Source organism: Vitis vinifera, chromosome 4, assembly GCF_030704535.1.
Source record: "Vitis vinifera cultivar Pinot Noir 40024 chromosome 4, ASM3070453v1".
Lineage (NCBI taxonomy): Eukaryota > Viridiplantae > Streptophyta > Magnoliopsida > Vitales > Vitaceae > Vitis > Vitis vinifera.
Genome location: NC_081808.1, coordinates 5,533,674 through 5,550,880, shown reverse-complemented (window position 1 = coordinate 5,550,880; position 17,207 = coordinate 5,533,674). Strand labels below are relative to the sequence as shown.

At 37.1% G+C, this 17,207-nt stretch overlaps 1 protein-coding gene across 1 annotated transcript in view; it reads right to left on the bottom strand.

Moving 5' to 3' along the window:
• The window catches only part of LOC100261114 (CHD3-type chromatin-remodeling factor PICKLE), a 68,471-nt gene that overhangs the window by 35,188 nt on the left and 16,076 nt on the right, over positions 1-17,207 (bottom strand). Inside the window, exons 11-16 of the mRNA XM_002282882.5 lie at positions 9,424-9,474; positions 9,215-9,314; positions 8,773-8,915; positions 8,588-8,691; positions 8,148-8,286; positions 7,844-8,013 (exon numbers count right to left, since the gene is read on the bottom strand). Of these exons, the coding sequence (XP_002282918.2) occupies positions 7,844-8,013; positions 8,148-8,286; positions 8,588-8,691; positions 8,773-8,915; positions 9,215-9,314; positions 9,424-9,474 (707 nt within the window). The remainder of the gene's footprint in view (positions 1-7,843; positions 8,014-8,147; positions 8,287-8,587; positions 8,692-8,772; positions 8,916-9,214; positions 9,315-9,423; positions 9,475-17,207) is intronic.

Here is a 17,207-nt window from a genome sequence, read left to right as displayed (position 1 = left end):
AATGAAACACAAAATTTGAACACATTATACTGATAAGTAACATGAGAAACTTGGCGTCTTCACATAGTTGTAATCACAAGTCAGTTAACCAGGTGCCCAATGGTTTTGCTAAGAGGGGAGCTACATCCTTATGGGACTTCATTAGGATTTAGATCCTTAGTGGACTTTATTCCAGATCCAGATCCTTAAAGGGCTCAGGGATCTCTGTTCCCATAATGATGTTAGGTTTTTTGTAATTTGTAGCATTTTGATATCTAGAAATTCTGTTGGTTGTCCTTTGCTAATCTGTTGTTTCTTGCTATGTTGTGTTTATCAAACTTTTCATCAGTTGGAGGAGTAGGAATCCCTTTTCCTTATTTAGCATGTCCATGTATCTTAACTATTTCTTAGCATGTTGTCTTTTCACATTTCTAACTTCTTAGGAGAGTCCAGGACTACTTTTTGAGCCTTCCCAACAGTTCAGTTTTTTTTTTTTTTTTCAAGTATCTTCTCAGTTTTCGTTGGGTAGAGATATAGTGTGGTACCAACTTTCACGCTTTTTGAGATATCGAGCTTCCTATTTTTTTAAAGCATGGGGTTGGGAGCCCTTTTCTTCGATTTGCAGGGTTGCTTACCCCCATTATATTTGAATGTTCTACACATACATCCACTCTGTCGTGAAAGGGGTCATGTTTCAAGTCTTGATGTATGGCTAAACTTCTATGGTTTCTACTAAGTCCATTCATCATGTCCTCGTATGCCTACCCTATCTGATCACCTTCCTAGCATCTCAGCTAAGGTCCAAACCCTCACCCATTTCAAGCTTGCTGCCATCCTGTCTTCTCTATATGGCGAGCCTCGTCCTGTATCTGTACACATATCTATTGCTAACTTCACCAAGTCAGAATAGGTCCTTGCTATGTTTTTCTTGTATACCTTTTATCCTTCCACCCATTAGACCTAGATTTGACACCTTGTGGTCCGTTTCATACATGCTATATTGACTGGGTACAACTGGACATTGCCCAAATCATTCTAAACCTCTTGGCTTCCTTACGTGATCCTGCTCTTCCCGATAGCCTCCCATTTGCGATGATTATCTCCCATTTATTGGTGGACATTGGGTTTGAGATTGATCAGACCTTAGGTACACCTAGGTTGTGTGCTCTCATTGATGAGAGTTTGTGGTCCAAGCATGTGAGCCTCGTCACTGGTCAAGGCCGCTCAGGAGGAGACCGAGATACATGCCATGGCACAAGATCCTCCTGTGCATGAGCCTAATTTTCCTTAGCCCACTCTAAGAAGGCATTATAATTGAGGGTGTGCAAGCTCCACCCCCCCCCCCACCCCGACCCCGAGAGCTTCTACACTAGATGCTCTTTCATTTCAAGGAGTGATGGACTCATTGGATAAGCTCTACTTGCAGGTTGATGCATTCGGGACTCGTGTGGATGATCACCATCGAGAGCTCCTTACGCATACAAATGCCTATCATCATGAGGTGGATGCTTGATTTTATAGCATAGAGGGGCAACTAACTTCCATTGCTTCCTAGCTTATGTCTCATGGTACCACTAGTTTTGCACCTCTACCACCATTGCTTCCTAGGTGGATAAGGACTCTTAGACTTCTTTTATTTGTTTTGTAATCTATTACTTTTGTTTCCAAAATCTATGTTACCATCAAAGTTCTGGAAAATGGCATAATACATCAAAGTTCTTGGGTTGATACACCTCAACAAAATGGAGTGGCAAAAAGAAAGAGTAGACATCTTTTAGAAGTTGCTAGATCACTCATCTTTTCAACAAAAGTTCCTAAATATCTTTGAGGTGAAGCTATTTTAACCGCCACCTATTTGATCAATAGGATGCCTACTAGGTTTTAAAATATCAAACTCTACTTGATTTCTTCAACACGTGTTTTTCTACTTCATGGATTTCAACGAATTTACCTTTGAAATTTTTTTTTGTTGCACCACATTCATTCATGTCCATAATCATAACTGTGAAAAATTTGATACTAGAGCATTCAAATGCATATTTGATATTCTTCAACACAAAAAGGGTATAAATGCTTTGATCCACTTACTAAAAGAATGTTTGTAACAATGGATGTCAAAAAGCCCTATTTTAATCCTGATCATCCTTAGGGGGAGAATAAGTAAAGGTTCAAGAAGGGGAGGATTCCTTAGTTTGGAAGATCGATGGGAGGAGAAAGTTTAATGTCAAATCATATTATAGGTCTTTAAGGGTTGAGAATAGCTTTTTATTTCTAGCCAAGGAGATTTGGGGTTTGTATGCCCCTCTTAGAACTCATTTTTTTGCTTGAGAAGCAGTTTGAGGAAAAATTTTAATAGTAGACATGTTAATGAAGAGGAGTTAGTCCAGGTTCAATAGGTGCAGCCTTTGTAAAGACACTCAGGAATCGGTGGACCACATTTAGATTCATTGTGGTAAGACAAGGGAGCTATGGACTTTGTTTCTATCATCTTTTGGACTAGTGTGGTGTTCCCAGCTTCAGTGAGAAATCTACTTCTGGAATGGAAAGTTAAGGGGCTAGGGAAGAAGAAGAGACTAGTTTGGAGATTGGTGCCTATTTGTCTTTCTTGGTGTATTTGGAGAGAGCATAACCAAAGAACGTTCCAAAAAGAAGAGTTGTCAGACCAATGTTTGAGAAACCTCTTTTTCCATTCTCTTCTAGAGTGGTCTCAACAGTTTTTGGATTTAGACTTTCCCTCTTTTCTGAAATTTTTAGGTGATAGGCATGGTGGCTAGTTTTTTATCTCTCTAGGTTTTTTCTTTCTTTTTGTAGCCTTGTTTTGGCTCTTTTTGTATACTACATGTATACGTAGGGTGCGCCCCCTGTTTTGACATTTCCTCAATTCAAATTGTCTTTACCTATCAATAAAAGTGTAGATTTGATTCCTAGTAAGGTGTTTGAGTTAGACCAGCCACCGTTCCAACCATCGTTAGTTTGTTAGTTCAATAACAATTATAAACTCTAAGAAAATTCCTAGAAAAATCTCCAAAAAAACAGAAAACAACCACTCGTGCTTGATGAATCAATTGGTAGTAGACAAATTTTGGGAACAAATGATCTAACTATAGAAAATGTTGGACAACTCGCCTTAATGCCAACACATGATCAAGATCATGAAAATACTAAATCCGATGAATGTACAAATAAAAACAATCAAGAGCTTTGTGTCTACACAAGGAAAAACTGTATTTAAAGGAGGGAGGAACCTACTTTACAACAAGGCCATGAATATGTCCCAAGAACAGGTCTAATCTCACCACTTAAGAAAGGTAAGCCTCCATCTAAACCATGTTCTTCTTCCAATATTAATCATGAAGAGTCTCGTAGTGATCTTGATGTCCCTATTGCATTTCGAAAAGGTGTTAGGTCTTGTACTAAACATCTTATGTCCAATTTTGTGTCTTATAAGAATTTGTCATTTTCCGTGGTCACATTTACCTCTCAACTTTCTAGTGTAGAAATTCCGAAGAATGTACAAGATGCTCTAAAAATTCCAGAGTGGAAGGAGGTTGTTCTTGAGAAAATGAGGACCCTTGAGAAGAATAAGACTTGGGAAGTGGTAACTTTACCTAAAGGGAAGACTACTATTGGTTGCAAGTGGGTGTTCACTATCAAATATAACTCTGATGGTTCTTTACAAAGGTATAAGGCATGTTTTGTTGCGAAGGGATTTGCACAAACATGTGAGATTGACTACTCAAAAACTTTTTCTCCCATTGCAAAATTAAATACAGTCAAATTTCTTTTATCAGTTGTTGTATATTTGAATTGGTCATTACAACAACTAGATGTTAAAAATGTTTTTCTCAATGGAGACCTAAAGGAGGAAGTGTACATGGATGTACCTCTAGACTTTGATAAAAGGGTTGACTCAAAGGTTTGTAAATTACAAAAGTCATTACATAGCCTTAAGCAATCTCCTCGGGTTTAGTTTGAAAGGCTCACCCGCTCTATGAAGAAAATAGGCTTTTGTCAAGGACAAACAGATCACACCCTATTTCTGAAATACTCTCTAGAAGTTAAAGTTACAATCTTAATAGTTTATGTGGATGACATTATTCTAACTAAAGATAATATAGTTGAGATATGAATCATTTGAATAAGTGTCTAGCTGCTGAATTTGAAATTAAAGATCTAGGACGAAAATATATTCTTGATCTCCTAAAGGAAACAGGAATGAGTGGTTATAGACCTTCGGATACTCCTATAGATTCCAATGTAAAGCTCGAAAAAGTAGAGATTGAGGTTGCAATGGATACTACAAGGTATCCAAAATTTGTCGGTAAGTTGATTTACCTATCTCACACTTGATTGGATATTACCTTTCCAGTTAGTGTGGTAAGTCAATATCTGCATTCACCTTTTAAAGTACATCTTGAAGTAGTTTATAGAATTTTAAGATACTTGAAGAATACACCCGGAAAAGGACTATCTTTTACGAAGAATGAGCAGCAGGGAGTTGAAGTACACATAGATGCAGACTGGGTTGGTTAAGTAACTGATAGAAGATCGACCTCAAGGTATTGCATGTTTATCTAGCAAAATTTGATTACTTGGAGGAGTAAAAAACAGTGTGGTAGCCAGGAGTAGTGCGCAGGCAGAATTTAGAGTGATGGCACACGAGGTTTGTGAAGTGTTGTGGTTTAAGCATGTCCTAAAAGAGTTGAGACAACCAATTATTTACCCTTTGAGGCTTTATTGCGATAATAAAGCTGCAATTAGTATTGCACATAATCCAATTCAGTATGATAGGACTAAATATGTGGAGATTGATGGACATTTTTTTTTTTTTGATAAGCAAATGATATATATAAAACGGCCTATAGCCTCAAGGCATACAGGAAGTATACAAAGCTACCAACCCTCAAAAAACAACAAAACGAATCAGGCCCTACTTGGAGGCTAACCACTCCAAGAAACCTATTAGGGATTTCGACTCCATGTTAATGTACACTTTAGCCCAACCCCAAATAAGGTATACAAGAGACGTTTTTAATTTCTGACAATCCAACACCCCCCCTTTAAAAGCTAGCCTATTCCTCTCCTTCCATATATTCCAAAAAATGAATAACGGGATGGCCTTCCACACTTCTTTTCTTTTCCTCCCCACAAAAGAGCCTTTCCAACTACTAAGGACCTCCTTTACAGAATTTGGAAAGACCCACTGCACACCACACAACGCAAGAATGATATTCCATAACCCTTTTGCCACTGTACAATGAATTAATATATGGTTGATCGTTTCCTCTTCACACCCGCACAAAAAACATCGATTAGGTAAATGCCACCCTCTTCTTTGCAGCCTATCCAACGTGAGGACTTTCCCCCAAGTAGCTTCCCGAGCAAAAAAGGCAATTTTGGTTGGGACTTTGCCCACCCAAACATTGCTATGAGGGAAATCCAGCCCATGAGAGTTTGCCAACACATTATACGCATACTTGATTTTAAACAGCCCGTCCTCACCCTTCTTCCAACAAACCGCATCGTCTTCCATAGTAACACTATAATCCCTCAACACGGCTAGAATATTGCCCACCAAGCCCACCTCTCAATCATTCAAGTCCCTTAATAGCCCTAAGATCCACCCTCCTTGACCCGTATTCTGATCCCAGCATTCCTCCACTGTGACATTCCTATGGGCAGCCATGGAAAAAAGATTCGGGAAGTCTTGGGACAGCACACTGTTACCGCACCAAAGATCAGTCCAAAACCTTATTCTACTACCTTTTCCCACCTTAAACCCCATATTTTCCAGCACCAAGTGGATTCCTTCAAGATCTCCTTCCAAACTCCAACACCAAACGCCCCGTTTGCCTTCCTTGTCCTCCACCCAAACTCCTCTTTCCCATACTTGGCCTCAAGCACTTTTTTCCAAAGCTCCTCCTTAGCACACACGAATCTCCAAATCCATTTGCCTAGGAGAGCTTTGTTCAAGATAGTAATTTTCCTTAGCCCCAATCCTCCCTTCTCTTTTTCCACACACACCGCCTCCCATTTAACCAGATGACTCTTAGTCCCCCCGTTAGCTCCGCCCCACAAAAAATCTCTTTGAAGTTTTTCAATCCTTCTTGCCACTGATTTAGGCATACGGAAAATCGACATTTGATACAAGGGGAAGCTGGACATCGTACTCTTTATAAGAGTGAGTCTACCACCTTTGGATAGATATTGACGTTTCCAAAGGGATAGCCTTCTCCGCGTTCTCTCCTCCACCCCATCCCAAGCGGAAACATCCCTATTTGGAGCCCCAAGAGGCAATCCCAAATAAACAGTAGGGAGTTGCCCCACCCTACACCCAATTTCAGCCGCCATATCCAACACCCCATCCACCTCCCCTACCGGAATAACCATGCTTTTGTCCAAGTTAATCTTCAGTCCAGAGGCAGCTTCAAACCAAAAAAGGACCTAGCCCAAATGCAAGAGAGCCTCTTTCTTGGCTTCACAAAAAATAATTGTGTCGTCCGCGAAAAGAAGGTGAGTAACTTTAACAGCTTGCTCTCTATCTCTCCAAATTCTGCAGCCCTTGATAAATCCCCCTTCAGCAGCCCTAGTGATAAGCACACTTAGTACTTCCATTCCCATGATAAATAAGTAGGGGGAAAGGGGGTCCCCTTGCCTTAAACCTTTCGTGCTTGAGAAAAAACCAGCTGGGACCCCGTTCACCAGCACTGAGTATTTGACAGTGGAGATACAGTACCACATCCATCCTATCCATTTTGATCCAAAGCCCATCTTTTGCATGACCTTTAGCAAGAATTGCCAATTGATGCTATCATACGCCTTCTCAATATCCAATTTACAAACTATACCTTTCTCTCCCCTCTTTTGCCACGAATCTATCACCTCATTTGCGATTAGGGAACCATCAAGAATCTGTCTCCCTTTGATGAACGCATTCTGATCAGGAGATATAACCTTGCCAATAACTTTTTTGATCCTATTGGCCAGCACCTTGGCCAATAGTTTATAAAGGCCCCCAAGCAAGCTGATTGGCCTGTAGTCGCCTAAATCCTTGGAGATTGATGGACATTTCATAAAGGAAAAACTTAAAGCTGGTATTATAGGCATATCATTTGTTCCAACAACCCAACAACTAGCTAACATCCTAGCTAAGGGACTTCATAGACCAGTTTTTTAATATCTAACAAACAAGTTAGGCATGATAGATATCTATGCATCGACTTGAGGGAGAGTGCCAAGAATTTAGGAATATTGTTTATCCTTAATTTAAATATTAGTATTTATCTATTTATTATTAATTTGAATTAGAGTAGAATATAGAGTTTGAATTAAAGTAGAAGTCTACTATTACTTTGAATTAGAGTAAGAAATAGAGTTTGAATTAAAGTAGAATTTAAGTATATTTGTATATAAATATTCTTCATCATCAATGAGAATAAATAATAATATTTTCTCTATCTTCTTCTTTCTCAATATTTGTGTACTACTTTCTCAAATAGTGGATCATTGATTTGAGATCTCGGGCCCCGTTGTTTATTATCTCCGCACTTTGTGTGGAGGTTTTCCACATAAAAATATTTTTTTTTTTTATAGATAATTTTCCACATAAAAAATATTGTGTCTTGTGTTAATTTACTTTTAATCTTTCCAATACTCTCTAAGGTATTAATTGGATTAAAAACTAAAAACTTTGGGGCTATTAAGAGTCAAAAACACCTATTCACCCCCCTGTAGGTGTTACCCTACTGGAGATTTGGTTTTTCAACTTTTATTACCACCATGTACCTACTATGCTGCTTTTTCCACAAAAAGTCAATGCAAGACGTAAGAACATAGAAAAAATTCTAGAACACAAATATATCACCTGTCATATATTATAACTGTGTCAGCAGTTGCAAGGTTTATTCCCAAACCACCTGCTCTAGTAGAAAGTAAGAAACAAAATCTTGAAGAATTCTTTGCATTAAACCGATCTATTCGAACTTGTCTTTCCGCCCCGCCAACCTTTCCATCAATCCGTTCATACTGCCATTTCTGATCAAAAAACAAAAAGATTATGAAAATACATCAAACCAAATTTCCACATACGAAAAAAGCTTCAACTAATTCAGTCACAGACAATATACGAACATTGAATAATATAGAATAATCTAGCTTCACATTCATACCTTATAAGTACAGTAATCTTCGAGTAAGTCCAGCATGTGTTGAAACTGTGAATATATAAGAACCCTATGTCCTTGCTCTTTAAGCTTCACCATCATTTTGTCCAACAGTTGCAATTTCCCAGAAGATTCCAGCAGTAGTCTGTAAATTAGTAAAGAAACATACAAAAGCAGGGAAAAGATGTCAATCGTTAGAACATAGAAACATAATTTCATCCAAGTCAAAAAGCTAATCCTTTAATACATCTGAATTGTCAGAAAACTCCTTTCAACAAAAAAGCACAACAATAACTACTAATTTCAGCTCAAATGAGTAGATCAGTTTCTGGACACCAAAGATAACATGAAAGAACAGAACAAATTCACTGCTCCCTGTAAGCAAAACAGGTATTTTCAAACAGTAAACAAAAGGAAAATTTAATATAAAAAATGTACAAAATTACTTGTAAGCTTCAGTTGCATCCTCAATATCTGGTTCAACTCCTTCTAACATATAAGGGTGACAACAGAGCTTGCGCAATTCCATAACCACATTTATAAGAGAGATCTGATTTACGGGACAATAAACGACAGTTAACATCATAGGTCATTATAAGATAATAAGAATCCACTGAGTCATGTATCTTACCTGTGCACCACCCCGACGAGTTAGGATCTGATAGTTACGAGTCAGAATGGCCTTGTAATATTCTTTCTGCTTGCTACTTAATTCAACACGTAAAATGAGCTCCTTTTTAGGAGGCAGTTCTTTCATGACATCTTTCTTCACTCCTGCAGTTGCATAAAAATTGTTTATACCTTTTCAGCATTATGATTCTGCAACCATCATATATCTGTTGTTTATGGTAAATATATGTTGGACAATCTAGAAAAAAAACTATTTATAGAATAAGCCACAAAGAGGATGATGAAATGGATAAGTAACAAGAAAGGAGAAAAAAATTAGAAATCAGTGAACAGCACAAGCATATCTAGTTAATGTTGCCCAAAGATCAAACAAGTTATGTTGACAAGCTGAACTACCAGTGAATGAAATGAAATAGGATTACTCGAAAGTTTAAGATTTATACTTCTAAGAAGATGGGGAGCCAACATTTTATGAAGCCTTGAAATTTGCTCCTCTTGATTGATATCTTTGAACTCTTCCTGGAACTCCTCTAAACTTCCAAACTGCAAGTATTAAAAAATTATATACTTAGTGAATGGCTTTTAATTCATTACCAATATTGAAAAAAAAAAAAAAACCTAATTTGTTTAACACTAGCTTCACAATACTGACCTTTCCAGCATCAAGGAAGTGCATGAGCATGAAAAGTTCATCCAGATTGTTCTGAAAATATAACAACCAGCTTTAGTGACTTTGTAACAGGTAATTCACATGTATGATAGTTAGTGCATTTAAGTCGGCACTACAAGTTCTGAGGTAAACAGAAAAATTATTCAATGAGAATGAAAATAAAAGTTGCCTCAAATGATTTGAAAAATAAAATAAAATAACAATCAGAATTTGTTTCCTAATAAGTGCCTCTGCCAAAAAAGGGGGAAAATAATGATGAAGAAGAAGAAAACGGGCTGTTGCATCTGGATTTCAGACACTGAAACATTTTTCTTTATCTTTGTTCTAGTAAATAGGAAGAAAACTAGGGAACACCCATCTTACCCTATTTTAGTACTCAAGTCATTTTAAAATGATGCATAACTCAATTTATTTTTAAATGATGCTCATAGAAGGCTTAAACCTGGCGATTTACAAAATTGAAGCATCAACCTGCAAATCAATAACTTTGCTGGTGTATTTAAATTAGGAAAAATAAAAAACAACAACAAAGAAGGCCCTACTGCAACCTAACCTCCGCCTGAGCTGGCAATGAAATTTAAGGAAGAGACATCATCACTCCCCATAGGACCCAGAATTTGGCACACAAAGTCTAAGAGCTTTAATCCCAGATCTGAATGAACCAAACCCTAAAAATTCCCAAGATTCCTCTCTTTCCAAATACATACAAGAAGCACAAAAAGAAGCAAACCTCAATTCAACATGCACAGACAAATCCAGTTTCTTTCTTGCTTTCTTTCCTTTCTTTCTTTCTTTTGATTTCCTTGATAGACTACACATATTTATCTGATAGGCAAATTCCTAAACACAATTTTCTACATGTTTTTTTTATAGGAAAATTAGAAGTATATATTTTTGTATATGTTTCTTCATACACGAATTAAATATTTGAATTCTTGTATATGTTCCTTTTTTTTTCCTTTTTTTTAAAAGAAGAAGCACACTAGATATTTTCTATTAATAAAAAGATCAAGAAGAACAAGACATCCTTCCAGAACATACAAATTTGATCAAATAATAATAGAAACCCCTTGACAAGGAGTCATACAAGCTGAGCAACCAAAACAGATTATGTAAATCTAAGAGCAAAACATAACAAACACTAATTAAAGCCCAAGGAGGCAAAAAATCTTCAACAAGAGACATCAAATGTTTCACTCCTTTTCTTTCATATGTATACTACACACACACACACACCCCTATATATAAACATATCCATTGGTTTTTAAAATAAAATAAAAATAATCAGAAACAAAATCATAAAAACTAAGAGATTACAAGAGAAGGATGAGAAATCCATCCCTAAATTACAAAACCTAATAAAAATGAAAAAAAGAAAAGAAGTACACTCCAATAAACATCAAAACAACTCAACATTATTATTTTAACCCTTTTGATCTACATATCAAGTTGAATAATGTTGAGAGGTATTGATGTTGGACAACCCTAGGATGGTTATCTACAATCAAATAGGTAGGCTAGGATGTCTATCTTTTAGGGTTTAAGGAGAAGAACACAGGATAAAGTGTATCATAGCAAAATAAAATAAAATAAAGAGAGAGAAGATAAAAAGAAAAAGATACAAGAACCTTATAGTCTCACTAAGGCCTTCTAGGAGTCTCACATAGAAGAAAAACAACGAAGTCTCGCAATGAAAATTACAAAGTATCCAAGAAAACGTAAAATTATTAATCATCAATCAATTACTATGATCTATATCAATTAGCCTTATTTATAGGTTTCTCTAAGAAATATGAAGTCTATTAGGTAACCTATTATGACTTTAATTATAATTCTCCTATAATTTAATTAACTACTCCTAATTTTACTTCAATAAATACTAATCCTAATTTAATTCCAACTAAAATTAATGTCCATTCTAATCAATTTCCCTCAACTTGAAAAAAAAAACTCAACCTCGAATTTTAGTGATTTTCCATGATCAATTGAACTCTTAAGCAATGCCTACCACCATTTTTTTCTTTGTCAACTCTGCACCACAGTAAGATAGGATCTCAAGATCTCTGGAACTTCTTCAATTACATGCAAGACAAGTACCAAATTTCGAAAGACTTTCCGATGTTGTAAAACAAATTGATAGTTCTCAAAATAATTGTGCGTCATCAACGACCTTGTGGTAAGTTGTATGTCAAGTATAGAAGGAAGTTAATTATATAATTCTATAGTCCACACAAGTCAAAAAAGTCATCAAGGATATCACGTACTTCTGCTGAATATTCCTTATCTTGCTCTTTAAATTCATCCACTTCTCAGGCCATTAGAGCAAAAACAATTTTAGTTTCCATGATGGTAAACACCTTTTTTGGTTATGCCTCCTCTGCCTTCTCAATTGATGGGACTTTTTTCAATGGACAAAGGATCTTCTTACGCCCATTGTGTATGAGAGTGTATGTATAGAACTAATGTGAAAAAAATATTTTGGTTTATATAGAACTAATTATTTATAAAAATCTCAGAGATTAAAAACCTTTAAGTTTTTTAAAATTTCACTACATTTCTTCTTCTTTTTTTGTGTTTTTCATAACAAATTAAATAAGAAATTAGGTCTACTTGGCAACATTTTTTAAAATAGTTCTTAAAAAAATTTCAATTCATTTTAAGAATAAAATTTTTTTTGAGAACTTAAATACAAAAAACGGTTTTCTTAACTTATTCTTCATGAAGTTTTTGTATACGTTTTTATATTATAAAATTTTTTGAAGTATTCTCCATTGTTTTAGTTATTTCTCAAAACATTTTACAAAAAACACTTGAAAAAAGATTAGAATTATTCTAAAAACAAAAGGGGCCTCTATTGAAAACAATTTCATGTTTTCAAGCAAGCCCCTATTCCTTAGCATTCTTTTTTCTATTTTTTCCCATTGCCTCTACATTTCAAGTCCAAAGGCTGCTTAAGAATTTTGACTTGTAGCAGCTCAATTAGCGAAATGAAATTTGACATTATTTGTTTCAATAAACATGTGATTAAGTATTCATAAAGATAGCTCCATCCCTTTTACATAAAAATAGTTTTATTTTATCCGTTATGGCCGTCATGTTGAACCCTTCTATCAAAAAGTCAAGGTCTTCTAAGCAAAATATGACTTACTTTTATTGATTAGACTCCACACCATATAGACTCTTCAAGGTCCTTACCAAAAAGGAATGTGACAAACCAGCGACAACTTACTATAATAGAGGTGTCATTAACCCATGCTACTCAAAATGGATTTGGATCTCTCTGTTTTAAGGTTCAGCTTCTCAACAAGCTCTTTCGAAGTTATATTCAAACTGTTACCTTTATCAATGATCATGGTACATAACCTCTCTTGGCAAGAAATAAGCATATGGAAAATGCTAGTATGTCGTCAATCTTCTTCTCTTTTTACCTTTGGGATGTTGCTAATAAAGGTATGTCATACCATCATAGTAATCGCATTCTTCGCTGAGTTCATCTTCATTGTGGGTATCTTCTTCCTTTGGGTAACTCTCTAATTCAGATTCTAATTCTTCAACACAAAAGTGTAAACCTTAGCTTAGGCATACAATTGCATAATGACCATGCCCATCACACTTAAAGCAGAAAGGAGCCATGCTTAACTTTTTATCTCCAATACTTATTGAAGTTTTACCGTTATTAGCATCTCGATTAGGCACATTCAAAGCTTGTAGATTGCTATCCTCACCATTCACATAGTTAAAAGCTTGTTGTGCTTAATGGTTTGCTTGTTGTTTGGTTGTAGAAAGTGCTCCCAATTTGTGAACTTCAACATTTGGAAGCCAAAAACTTGAGCCCTTTTTTGTCTAAGGGTGGTAGAATCACCCTCATAAAGAGAACATTGGCTAGCATGCCTTTATACCAGCTGTCACTATTTCGTATGCCCAAGGGAGTGGCGAGAAGACTCGAAAAACTGCAAAGAGACTTCTTGTGGGGAGGGGGCAGCACGGAAGGAAAAGCTCACCTTGTCAGTTGGGAGAAGGTGTGTGTGAGCAAAGAGAAGGGGGGGCTTGGCTTGAGGAAAATAGTCCAGTTGAACAAAGCCCTTCTTGGAAAATGGGTTTGGAGATTTGCTAGTGCTAGGGATGGAATGTGGAAACGTGTTCTTGTAGCAAAATACGGGCAAGAGGACTTTGGGTGGAGAACTAAAAAAGCAAATGGGCCATTTGGGGTGGGGCTTTGGAAGGAGATTATGAAAGAAGCAGATTGGTGTTGGAATAATATGACTTTCAAGGTGGGAAAAGGCACCAAAATCAGGTTTTGGAAGGACACTTGGTGTGGGGATGTGGAGCTGGCCCGGAGATTCCCTCAACTCTTCAATGTGGCTGCCCAAAAAGGGGCCACTGTGGGGGACTTATGGGACCAGAATGCTGGCCAAGGTGAGTGGAACCTAAGGTTCTTGAGAAGCTTCAATGATTGGGAGCTGCCCTTTGTTGAAGAACTGTTGCAAATCCTAAGGAATCAAAGAATTAATTTGGAGGAAGATTTGGCATTGTGGAAAGGGGGTAAAAATGGGCAGTTTGGTGTCAAGGACGCGTATGAACTGTTGACCAGCCACAGTACTATTCTATTTCCCAAAAAGGGCATTTGGGTGGAGAATGTGCCGTCCAAGTTAGCGTTTTTTGCATGGGAAGCTACTTGGGGGAGGATCCTTACTATTGATAGGCTCCAAAAGAGAGGATGGCAAATCCCTAACCGGTGTTACTTATGTGGTAGTGATGAGGAAAATGTTAGTCATCTTCTTATACATTGTACAGTGGCGAGTGTGCTGTGGGGGATGACTCTTAGTCTGTTTGGAGCCCAGTGGGTCTTTCCAGAAACTGTAAAAGAGGTGATTACCAGCTGGAAGGGCTCCTTTGTGGGCAAAAAGAGGAAGAAAATATGGAGATCCATACCGTTGTTTATTTTTTGGACGGTGTGGAAGGAAAGGAACAGATTAGCATTTAGGGGGGGGGAGCTAGCTATACAGAAAATTAAGTATTCTTTTGTCTGTAATATGTGGGGGTGGGCAAAATTGTATAATGGTGTGGAGTCCCGGTCCCTTATAGGATTCCTGGAGTGGATAGCCTCCGGTTGAGGGCTGGTGGGTTTTGTTGTTTTGTTGTTGTGAGGCCCTTGTCGCCTCGTATACTCCCTGTATGCTTTGCGGCGTTTGCCTTTGCTAATATATTGATGTTTACTTATCAAAAAAAAAAAAAAACTTGAGCCCTTTTTCTATTTTAAGGGTTACTTGATAAACACCATCTGCAGTTTAAGTGTGTGCAATTATCATCTCAAGTTGAATCTCCATCCAAAGTCCAACTTTATAATGGGTTGCAAGTTGAGCATCACTTTCCCACACTTGATTCTGAATGCTCAACTCATGGAATTCTTTCATATATTCTTGAACTGACTTGGTACCTCGTCGAAGGGAAAACAATCTTGTGTTACTTTAGGCCCTTTAATACAATTGCTTTACTTATCAAAAAAAATAGCTTATGTCACAACTGTAAAGTCGTCTAACAGTGTAAAGAAATGTGACCTATCGATTCTTAACTGCTCATACACAAAGTGCAACAATCCAAACTAAGGGCTTTGAAATGTCTTCTCACCTAAAAGTAAGTCATTGGTATTAACCCGCTTCTCAGCCATTGACAAAGCAAATGACATTACCTTTGATGGGCTTTTGATTTCCATATGAATTTTTACGGGGAGAAGAAATCTAGAGTTGATTGCCTAGGTAAGGCTAAGAAAGATCTAACCCAAAATAAGTTGGAAAACGATAATAACCAAACTCTCACATTTGGGGAAGGCAATGAAAGGTTTGCATGATCAAAAATAAATATTAGACTTTCAAGATCCTTTATCTACAAATTGGCGAGGTTTTTCCAAAAGTTAAAGTTCCAAATTAAAGAAGAGTTCAAGGATAGATGAAACAAGAGAATTTTTAATTGATGTCACTCTATAAAGACAAGGAAATTGAGAATCCAAAGGTTGAAACCCCCCCTCCCCCACCAACACAAATATTCTTAGAAACAAATCTTTATCCCATCATCCACCATAAAACAAGTATGGCTAGAGAAATCCTGGAAAACATAAGCAATAACCTCCCAAGGCTAACAATGTGTCCACCTAACTAAAATGTTTGTGTCTCAATCATTTTGATGTGTCTCATGGATGCTTAAAATAACCTTGTGCCAAAAAGTTGTACTCTCCTTAAGAAACCTCCAAAATCACTTACCTAGGAGGGTCCAATTCCTCAAAAGATACTCTCCCAAACCCCAACCCTTCTCCCTCCTTTGGCTTGCATACTTGGATACAGCTAATAAAATGATCTCTCTTTTCCTTCATATGTATGTGATCTTTCCATAAATAATTATATCACCTATAGATGACATGGGAAGGAGTGGAAGAAAGATTCCGAAAAAGGCTAGCTTTGTGGAAGAAACAACACCTTTCAAAAGGTAGAAGGTTGACTCTAGTGAAGAATACTTCATATAGTTTGCTGACTTCATGTATCTATTTGTCACCCAAAGAAGGTAGTTGTTAGATTGAAAAAGATCTTTATGTGGGGAGGGGGGCTTTGGAACAAAAACCATATTTGGTGTGTGTGTGTACAACTGTGTGAATATTCAGCTGTGTAGATTTATGTATATTTGTATATATTTATGTATATAATCCCTGATTAGTAGGGATTTTTTTTTTTTTTTTTGATAAGTAAGCACAAAATTCATGGAAAATAGGCAAAAAGCCACAGAGGATATAGGGGATATACAAGGCTACTAAGGCCTCACAAGCAAAAAAACCAAAAAACCCACCACCCCTTATCTGGAAGCTAACCACTCCAGAAATCCTATAAAGGAGTTCGGCTCCTCTCCCATATACAATTTAGCCCAATCCCAAATGTTACATACAAAAGAATACTTAATTTTCTGAATAACTAACTCCCCCCTAAAAGTTAGTTTATTCCTTTCCTTTCAAACCGTCCAAAAAATAAATAACAGAATGGAATTCCAAAGTTTTTTCCTTTTTTTCCCCACAAAGGATCCCCTCCAACTAAATAAAACCTCCTTTACAGTTTCAGGAAATGCCCATTGAACCCCAAACAAACCCAAAACTAAGTCCCACAGCACTCTAGCCACTGTACAATGAATAAGGATGTGATTTACATTTTCCTCTTCACAAGCACACAAAAAACAGCGATTGGAAAGCTGCCACCCTCTCTTTTGGAGTCTATCAAGAGTCATAATCTTCCCCCAAGTGGCTTTCCACGCAAAGAACACAATTTTAGTTGGAACTCTCTCCACCCAAATTTTATTTTTCGGAAAAGCGACTGTCAAAGGCCTATCCAACAGGCTGTAAACTTCCTTCACTCTAAACTGCCCATTACCTCCTACCTTCCAAAAAACCGAATCTTCCTCCAAAGTTATACTGTGGCCCCTCAACTCATGAAGCAAGTTGCCTACCATATCAAATTCCCAATCGTTAAAATCCCTAATGAACCTCAAATTCCACCCTCCTCCTCCAAAATTCTGGTCCCACATTTCTTCTATTGTCGCCTTCCTATGAGCTGCCAAAGTAAAGAGGTGCGGGAAATTCTGGGACAGCACTGTATCCCTACACCAATGATCAGTCCATAACCTAATTTTATTGCCTTTCCCCACTTTAAACACCAAATTTTCCCAGCACCAGCCAGCTTCCTTCAAAATCTCCTTCCAAACCCCCACTCCAAACGCACCCACAACCTTTT